At 43.1% G+C, this 10,040-nt stretch overlaps 1 protein-coding gene across 1 annotated transcript in view; it reads left to right on the plus strand.

Moving 5' to 3' along the window:
* Window positions 1-9,799, plus strand: part of Snx12 (sorting nexin 12) — a 10,272-nt gene extending 473 nt beyond the window's left edge. Inside the window, exons 2-4 of the mRNA XM_008855592.3 lie at window positions 6,076-6,171; window positions 7,294-7,418; window positions 7,942-9,799. Coding sequence (XP_008853814.1) covers window positions 6,076-6,171; window positions 7,294-7,418; window positions 7,942-8,044 — 324 coding nt within the window. The 3' untranslated portion in view covers window positions 8,045-9,799. The remainder of the gene's footprint in view (window positions 1-6,075; window positions 6,172-7,293; window positions 7,419-7,941) is intronic.
* Window positions 9,800-10,040: the final 241 nt, after the last annotated feature.

Consider the following 10,040-nt stretch of genomic DNA (forward strand, 5'->3'; position numbering starts at 1 on the left):
AGAGGGACTTCGGGCGGGGGGGGGGGGGGAGGGAAAACAAGTACTCAGAGGAAGAAGTGAAGTGAGGCAGGGTGTGGAAGATGGACAAAGATTAGTAGGGAACTCAACTAGATAGGAATCGTAATTGGCGGAAGGACGGAAGGGAGTGGTGATGGAAGGCTGAGGGATGGAAAGTCGCGATACATCGCTGGGTCCCGTATAACTAAACTAGGTTATGGGAAGTCGTTTCTAAGAGGGAGGGCAGAAAGGCCCGGCTTCTTCCGAATGAGGTCTCTCTGGGATGATGGAGTTAAGCAAAACCTTGGGTTAAAGTGAAGTTAGAGTCTAGGAAAGGGAGACCTCTGAATTGTGGGAGCAGAAGTTTAAAGGAAATCTCGAGATTGAGTGCTTCCATGACTTTTTTAAGATTAACATCTGAAGGAGAGAAATGTTTTATGCTTAAGTTTTCTCAGGTACCACAATACTGTGTCTCACGTGAAACCTGGCCCTGCACTGGGATTGGTGGAATTGTCAGTTGCTGCTCTCATCCTCTGCTGATCCTTTAGATTTGAAGTATCCAAAATGTTTACTTCAATTTTCATTGGCTCAAACTTGAGTTCTCTGTATATGAAGGACCATATGCCTCTTCTAGCCCATATTAATCTTTTGGATTCTGTCTCTGGTCTGTAGTTACCTTAATACATGACATTTCAGAGCTGCTCTAGGAGTAGCCTCTTCCAATGTGCACCACAGAGGACTTTATTTTCTTAGTCCACAGTGTTTAGTCCATAGTGCAAGGATGGAATGTGCACAGAGAGTACATGGTTTGCAGGTATTTTGGCTCAGTTGAAGTGGTTATGGGTCAAAAATTTTAAGAACTATTTTCTAGTTTTTCTTATATTTCTTCTCAGTCTAGAGATCCAGGATGTTCTTTGTGAACAGTATTCTCCTCAAACAGCATTGAAGATCAGTGCTCTCATTTTTAGATGAATGAGAATGTGTGTTCTACCTGTGCTTTGAAATCTGAGAGATGGTGCTCTCCAATTTCCAAGTGTAGCCAAAGTCCAAAACAAAGGGAAAAAAGTAAATAGCAAAGCATGAGAAACACTTGTCTTACACAGTTAAGAACTATTTGAAACTCTCTCTTTGGAGAAGAATGGAATTTAGATTCTTCAAAATATGATAAAAGAGAATTGTTCGTGGGAGAGGGGTTAATTAGCTGAGGGGACCTACCTGTAACTTGTTCAGCATAAAGACTGCTGTGGGGTTTTGGAGACTTTGTCTTGATCCATTACCTAAGAGCCTTAGGGACTATGAATGAAATAGTTTTTTCCTTTGGGTATTCTAATAACATCAAAGACTGTCCATCTTGTTCCTACTGTGGGTCAGGCACTGAACTTGGTTTTGAGTTTCTGTATACATTTTACAAAGTGGAAACCAAGAAAGCATGCAGTTTAGGAATTTGCTCAAGTACATATAACTGTATCAGACAGGGCTGGGATTTGAATCCAAATCTTTGATCCCAAAGTCCATGCTCTTTCCATTACTTTCTCAAGGCTCAGTTGCAAAACTTCAGTATGCAGAAGGTACACTGAGCTTTTTATCAGTCCTACAATTTCTAATTATATAATGATGATGGAATTGATTGATGGTGGTTCCTCATTCTGTGGGGTTGAGTCAGTTTGTCTGTATTAACTTATATAGGTGCGTAGGGTTTTACTATTTTTATTGAACTCCAGTTTTGGGGAAAATTGATAAAGTCATTTGTGTTTATTTTCTCTGGTGTGGGGGCTTGAACCCAGGCCTCATGCATACTGAGCACTCTATCATTGATCTATACCTTCAGCTCCATATAATAAATATTGATGAAGCTATTCTCTTTAATTTTATTCAGGAATGGGTCCTACCTGCATGAGGAGTCTAGGGAAGTGCCATAGTGAACTCACATGATTTTGTGTGTGTGTGTGTGTGTGTGTGTGTGTGTGTGTGTGTGTGTGTGTGTAGTGTTTCAGATGTGGACTTGAATTTTGTTTCTCTCCTCTCCCTTTATTTTGTGCTGATCAGAGTTAAAAGACCCTCAATATCCTACATTACACAATTCTGCCTTCCTCGTATGGGTTTGGAGCTCAAGACTATATGTAGTAGCTTCTTAGGTGGCTGGGTGCTGAGATGGAAGGACAATATTTTCATATTGGGGTAATGAAGAATAGAATTTTCTTTAGTCAAATGAAGTCAACAAAATGACAGTAGTTAATCTTGCTGTCTTGGAAGAATCTGCTCAGAATTTGTTTTGTTTAGTCCTTTATTGGCTTCTGTGAAAGCCTACTAGTTTGGGGAACACAGTATCTGTAACGAACTCCAATGGAAATCTAGATTCACATAATACCAAAGGTCTTTTTTCTCTTAGGAGATTCTGAGAATTTTCTTTCTTTGTATTTTTGGGACAGGGTCTCCTTTATTTTGTGCTGATCAGAGCTAAAAGACCCTCAATAGCCTACATTACACAATTCTGACTTCCTCATATGATTTGTAGTTTGGAGCTCAGGAATATCTGTGTAGTAGCTTCTTTCTTAGATGTTTGGGTGCTGAGATGGAAGGACATCACAGCTGGCCAGGAATTGCTATATAGACCAGGCTGACTTCACTCTCACAGAGATCCACCTGCCTCTGCCTCCCAAGTGCTGGGATTAAGGTAACCACTGAGCCATCTCTCCAGCCCCTCTGATGGATTATTTTAAACAGTTAATACACGTACATAGTACAAAATCCAGAAGATACACTATATAAAAGAAATCTCCATATGCTGCCACCAGAGGTTTCTCTTTTGAAGAAACCAGTTTTCAATTTTTTTTTTCTTTTTGAGACAGGGTCTCCTTGCAACCCCAGCTTGCTTGGAACTCACTATGTAGACCAAGCTGGCCTCAGTCTCCTGAGGCCTCCTGAATGCTGGGATTAAAGGCGAGTGCCACCATGCCCTACCAAATTTGTTAATGTTTTAAATTACGTTTTTACATATTTATTTTGTGTATGTTGTGGAGGTAAAGGGGGGCAACGTGTGTCAGAGGACAGCTTTCAGGAGTTCTCTCCTTTTACCATGTGGGTCCCAGGGATCATATTCAGGTTGAACTCAGGTAGTGAGACTTAGTCACAGATGCCTTTACCTGCCAAGTCATCTCACCAGCCCCCAGTTTCTTATTTATTCTTTAGTTGTTGTTGTTGTTTTGAGACTGGGTCTCATGTAGCCCAGGATGGCCTCAAAACTCTCTGTGTACCTGAGGATGACTTTGAACTCCTGATCTTCCTGTCTCTATTTCTCAAGTGCTAAGATTACAGGTCTGAACCACCATGTCTAATTTCTTGTTCATTCTTTTAAAAAAATTTTTTATTCTCTGAGAATTTCATAAAATGTATTTTAATCATACTTTCCCCCACTCCTCCTCCTAACTCCTTTCAGATTCCCTCCACCTCTCTACACCCCCAAACTTCAAGTCCTCCCTTTAAAAATAACCCATGTACTCCTGAGTGTGGGCCCATCTACTAGCATGATGGGTCTACCAGGGGAAACGCCCTTAAAGAAAATGGACTCTCTCTTCTCCATCTTGTTTATTCTTTTAAAGAATCATTTGTATGACTATATATATTTATCAAACTTCATTTCAATCTATTGATATTTCTTGGACCTTGAAGATTTTGGATAGAGTTGAAACTAATGTCAGTTGGCCAGTTATTTGGCTGGGAAGACAGTTTCAAGATTTGAGGACTGCAGAGATTGATGTGTGAAGCTCTAGAAGAACTCCAAGATGTTCTTCCAAGATGTTCTTTTCTTGCCAAGAAGCAGCTGGATAGAAAAAAGTAGTGGTTCCTTTTATTACCCATTCACTGGTCTTAATTGGCTGGCAAGAAATATGCTCTATATGAATACATGTGTTTGGCCATTTCCATTTAGAACTTGTAAACAGGAGTGAAGATTTTTTTTCTGTCGGGGGTTTCTCTTGCCACTAGTCCCAAGGGAGTCTTCTCAATGATTTAAGATGTAGGAATGAGTCATTTATATCAGGGTAAGCTACAGTAAGCTAAGCTTAATAATGGCCATTCATTCTGCATTTCTTAGGTAAGGGGATAAAAAGATGCATAGAGTTTCTATTGAGTAATTGAGTATTGAATAGCTTACATTTTGGGAGAAGCAAAAGTTTTCAAGGTTGTCGATCTTAAGATCATAATTTAGGAAGGCAACACACATATGTATAAAACAGCTTGGAGAACACCCAGTAATGTGACAGGTTGATGACAAAGTGTGGCAGTAAGAGCATCAGAAGTTCAAGGTGATCCTCTGCTATGTAGCAAAACCCTATCTTAGAGGTAGGGATGGGAGTGTATTTCAGTTGGTAAATGGCTTGCGTAACATACATCAATCCCTGGGTTCACGTCCCAGCACTGCAAGAACTGGGCATGGTGGTGCACTCCTGTAATCCCAGCATAAGGAAGGAGGACCAAAAGTTCAAGGTCAGCTTCATAGGGAGCTAAAGCTAGCCTAGGTTAGAGATCCTTTCTAAAAAAGTATAAATGTCAGAGGAGTTCAGAGGGGAAGGAAGACCACAGTATATCCAGTTGGTATTGCCAGGAAGATTTTTCTGAGTGAAGTAAGAATTGAGCTAGGACTTACAGACTAGAAAAGATTGGAATAGGAAAGCAGAGAGAGGCATACATTGGTGGTCTAGAGAATGATCTAATAGCCATGCTTTCAGTTTTGAATGAGTGAGTTTCTTAAGTATATAGCAAGCCAAAGTAAAAGAATAAATAGCAGCAGGCATGGTGGTGCATGCCTTTAATCCTAGCACTTGGGAGGCATAGGTAGGCGGATCTTTGTGAGTTCAAGGCTAGCCTGGTCTGCATAGTGAGTTTCAGGGCAGCTGGGGCTACAGGGAGACCCTGTCTCAAAAAGACCAAAAAAAAAAAAAAAAACCAAAAGAGATAGATAGCAGAACACATCATCAATTCAAGCACTCAAAATATCCAGCAGAAATCGATTGGGGAAGCCCCTTTAAGACCGCCAGCTGGAGTTCCCGATAGAAAGTTCCAGACAGGGCAGTGTCCCCTTGGGTGAGGCTTCCAAGTAAAAACAGCAACAGAATGGTAACTTCATGGAATTGGGTGCTTATAGCATCCAGCAGAAACCAACTGGGGAAGTTAGGCAGTCAGTTGGAGTTCCAGATTGAGCTTTTACACCATGGATGAACTTCCCATGGCTGAACTTCTGTTTTGGTGTCTCTTTCCCACTGCAAGCCCTTTATATCATGGGGTAAACGTATTGGAAATAGTTTACCTTCTAGTTCTTCTCAAGGGCACAATTTTTTTTGAGACAGGGTCTCCCTGTAGCCCCTGGATGATCTGTAGCCCCTGTTGGCCTGGAACTCCTTGTGTAGACCAAGCTAGCCTTGAACTCACAGAGATCCACCTGCCTCAGCCTCCTGAGTGCTGGGACTAAAGGCGTGTACCACCACGCCCGGCTAAGGACACAGTGTTTTCACTCTTGGGCTGTTTTGCTGTTCTCTTCCCTCCCTATCATAGAGTTAGAGGGGATAAGTTCAGCCCCAGACAAGGGGCCTTGGAGAGCTCTTTAAGACAAACATGCTTGCATCTGAAATGACAACCCTTGTGAGCTGGAACAGTAAATGACGATTTACCAATATAATGTACAACATGTGACTGTGAGTCTGTCAGATTAATTTTAAGCAGCAAAGGACTCTGTGTGTGTGTGTGGGGGGGGTGGGAATCAAATCCAGGTATTTATACAGACTATATAAGTGCTTTACCACTGTGCTATATCCCCTGTCTCATAGGAGCTGTTTCTGCATTGAAACTTGTCCAGTGGTTCTGATAGGTTGCTCCCATAAGCTGAATATTATTTACTGCCTTTCTTCATTTTTGTTGGTTATTGTTTTTGAGATAGGGTCTCACCATGTAGCCCAGGAGGGTCTAGAATTTACTGTGTAGCCCAGACTGGCCTCAAACTCCTGATCCTCCTGTCCTGACCTCCTGAGTGTTGAAAGTACATGCCATAACACCTGACTTCTCTTAATTCTTTCTTCCCTATAGACAAACTTACCTATCTTCAAGCTGAAAGAATCCTGTGTACGGCGGCGCTACAGTGACTTTGAGTGGCTGAAAAATGAGTTGGAGCGTGATAGTAAGGTACAGCTCATCCCCTGATTAGTACTCTTGGAGGAGGAGATCTACATGGGATCAGAGGATATAAGCTCACAGTCCATAGAATCTTGAAGGGAGTAGAAAGGGTGAACACATTTTTATGTACTAAATCCTAATTATTGGGTCTGGGAGCTAAGCATTGAACCTTGTGGGAGTTAAGTTTAGGACAAAAAAACTATTATTTTAAAGTTTTGTGTGTCCATGTACTTGTGTGTGTGGGGGGGTATATGGTATATGGTATATGGGCATATGGGCACATGCAGACCAGAAGAGCAGGGTGGGTGTCCTGCTCTACCATTCTGTACGTTATATGTTTGAGACAGGGTCTTTCATTGAACCTAGAGCTAGGCTCTAGTGATCCTCCTGTCTCTGCACCCTCCCCAGCCTGACTTTTTTTACATAGGTCCTGGAATCTATTCAGGTCTTCAGGCTTATACAGCAAGTGCTTTTACCTGCTGCACCATTTCCCCAGTCGAGTAGTATTTTTTGAGTATTACTTTCCTTTGTGGCTAGTAAATTCTTATAGGTGCTAAAATGTAGACTGTCAAGAAAGGCCTAGCTAAATGCATGGATGGTGCTAGATTATTAAAGAAGATGAAGATTGCTTGAGGTTTATTTCCTTTCTTTTGAGATGGTAAATTTTAAACAGTGTTAGGTCAGTCAGAGCCGTCCTGACTATTCTAGGGTCTTAGCTGGCCCTGGAGCATGATGGATCTCAGGCCTAAAAGAAATGAGATATATAGCACTTGGGAGGTAGAGGCAGGAGGTTCAGAAGTTCAAGGTCATCCTTGGCTACATAGACAGTTTAAAGCCAGCCTGGATACATGTAACCCTGTTTCAAAAAATAAAGGAAGGAAGAAAGGGAAGGAGGAAGGAAGGAAAGGAAGGGAAAGAAGGAAGGGAAGAAAGGGAAGGAAGGAAGGGAAGGAAGGGAAGGAAGGAAGGAAGGAAGGGAAGAAAGGAGGGAAGAAAGGGAAGGAAGGAAGGGAAAGAAGGAAGGGAGGGAGAGAGGGAGGAAGGAAGGAAGGAAGGAGAAATTCAGTGCTTTACCATCTCATTCACTTTCTTGGCCTCTCCACCTGGCTGATATTTGACGTCTGCCTGCAGATTGTAGTACCGCCACTGCCCGGGAAAGCTTTGAAGCGGCAACTCCCTTTCCGAGGAGATGAAGGGATCTTTGAGGAGTCTTTTATTGAAGAAAGGAGGCAGGGCCTTGAACAGTTTATTAACAAGTAAGCCAAGTTCCTGGCTGTTCTGCTTACTGCTTTTGCCATCGTGAGATCTCTCTTTCCCTCTCTCCCCTTCTCCCTTTCCCTCCCCCTTCTCCTTCCTTCCATACTTCCCTTCTTCACTTCTTTTGCTGGGGATTGATCCCAGGACCTTGCACGTGCCTCTAAGCTTTACCCCCAGCCTGTCATGGCCTTTCTGTATTTTTGTCTGCCTTGTCTTTTTGCAATAGGTACTATGATGTCATTGGCTGACTGGACAGTAAAACTCCATTCCTTTGAATGAATTCTGATCCTGTATGTCAAGGCCTGAGAATGTTATGCATGTTAACCCTTTTAACTTCAGGTTCCCCTACCATGTCCTTCTGTTCCCATTCCCCTCTACAATATTATGGTTTAGATAATACCCCACTGCTGTTCTTTAGAGGCTCAAACCTTAGTGCTGACCTTGTCTTTTCCTTCACATTCCTTTTCCTGTTCCAGTTCTCTCTCCCAGATACTACTGATAGCTATCTTGGTCTCTTTATAGAATTGCTGGGCACCCACTGGCTCAGAATGAACGCTGTCTACACATGTTCCTGCAGGAAGAGGCAATTGACAGGAACTACGTCCCTGGGAAGGTGCGCCAGTAGGAGTCCTCTCACCACTTGCCCTCTACTTTTCCTGCTGAAATGACATTGGTTTTTACACTAAGCCTCTCTCTCTCTTTGATCTAAAGTTGGCTGCCCATCCCCTGGCCTGATAGACTGTCTGGCACTGTGCCCTTTGGTACCAGACTCCACCGTGCGGGCACTCTGCTAGTGTCCTCTTCTCTGAAGAGAGGTGGGAAACCACAGGCAGATGCTCTTTGTTTGGGGTTGGGGTGGGGGAGGGATTGGACCAGAAGGCAATTTCTTGGGCATTTTACCCATGCCAGAAGGCTAACAGTGGGGGAAGGGAGGGTTGTGCTGGTAAGGCACTTGGATACATACTGATGCTGCAAGTCTAGGGGATTTTTCTTGTTCTTAGGTTTACCAAGAGCTCAGAATAGGGGAAATCCTTGCCTTTCCTACCTGCATGAAAATTTTCCTTTTGGGGGAAGGTAGTAGAGACCCAAAACCTCTCATTTTTTTCTAGTCCTGATCCCAGTTTTCTCAGCAGTTTCTTTTGTTGATTTTTCTTTCCCTTGTTGCCTTTCATGGCAGTAATCCTCCTAGAATCTAAGCAGACTGTTATGTGGAACAGGGTGTATGTATTTTCTGAACCTGTCATCACAGTGACTGCAAAGTCAGAAGAAAGCCATAGGGTAGTAGGGGAGCTCCTATTGCCTAGCCCCTCTCCCTTTGTGGCTCCCTGCTCTGGCTGTCTGTTTTTTGCTTACTAGCTGATGAGTCTGTATGGGCCAGCAGTTCTCCTCCCCAAGCCCTTGCTACTTTATGGGTTAGCTTTTGGGGTTTTGTAGTTTGAGGAATGAGAGCAACTCACCACTGCCAGGTGACTCCCTGAATGGTGGGAGTGGGTCATGTTGTAGGTTCCTCTAGGTTGGAGGAAAGAGCAACACCACTTTCCTCCTTCCATTTTTCCTTTCCCCATCCCATTTAGTGCTGCCCCAAGGGTAGAAGCACATAAACCACAGTTTCTGATTTCTCCTAAGCACTTTGAGCTGTTAATGGGGCTCAGGGACAAGAGTTGTCGCTGCCTTCCCCAGCTTGGTCACAGGGTTATTGAGCTGCCTGTACTTGTTTTCCATGGAACTCCAGTGTCGTCCCTAGAAATTGAATTGGGGCTAGTAGTTGGGTATGGATTTCCCAAATCATAGAGGCTAAAGCAGCTTCTTGAGGCTGGCAACAGCCCTAGGCTTTGGTTTGGGAGGTGGTGGTTTGTTTGCTGGGGCCTGCTCTCTGTCAAAGTGGTGGGATGAGAGCAAGTTAACTCTGGTGCCAGGAGAAAGATGGTTCTTGGCTTAGACTCCCTATCATGGAAGGATTGGATCCTTGGGAATCCTTGGGGAAAGAATTGCTGATTCTGGTGTGACCCTGATCAGAGAGATCAGGATTAGGTTTTGACATGGGATTTGGAGCTCATCTAAATGTTGAAGTTCCTTGAGATAGATTTAGCTCTCTTTATCTGCTGAGCCTGTGCCAGGGGCTGAGCAGCCCCTAGAGAGAGGCTCTACCCCCTTTCCCACCTTGCCAGTGTTGGTGTGTTGCTGCCTTTTTGATTTGTATCCTCTATTACAGATTTTTTAAAAGATTTCTTCTTTTATTGTGCACAAGTGCTGAGACTCTGAGGCCCCATTTCTGCTGTGTATATATCTTGACTCGGGGCTTTTGTTCAGCAAACTGTTCATTCTTCTGTCAGACAATGTCATATTCAACTCTGTTCATATTAAAGCACTGTGAAGCAAGCCTCCGTTTTCCTCCTTAAGTTGTAAATTTACTATTTCCTAGTGTTGAACATATGGTAGGTATTATTCAGAAATCATACAACATGGCCACTGTCCTAGGGTGATAAGTTTTGCATTTGTATTACATTACAAAAAAGCAGAACTCTTAACTGCTCACTGTAGGTTGTCTATGGTTTCTTGTAACTTGCAACTGACTTTGTCACATAGGTAATGCATCTGCTTACAGGAAGCAGCCATTGGTT

This window comes from Nannospalax galili, unplaced genomic scaffold (assembly GCF_000622305.1).
Source record: "Nannospalax galili isolate Female #2095 unplaced genomic scaffold, S.galili_v1.0 scaffold747, whole genome shotgun sequence".
In the NCBI taxonomy this organism is placed as follows: domain Eukaryota; kingdom Metazoa; phylum Chordata; class Mammalia; order Rodentia; family Spalacidae; genus Nannospalax; species Nannospalax galili.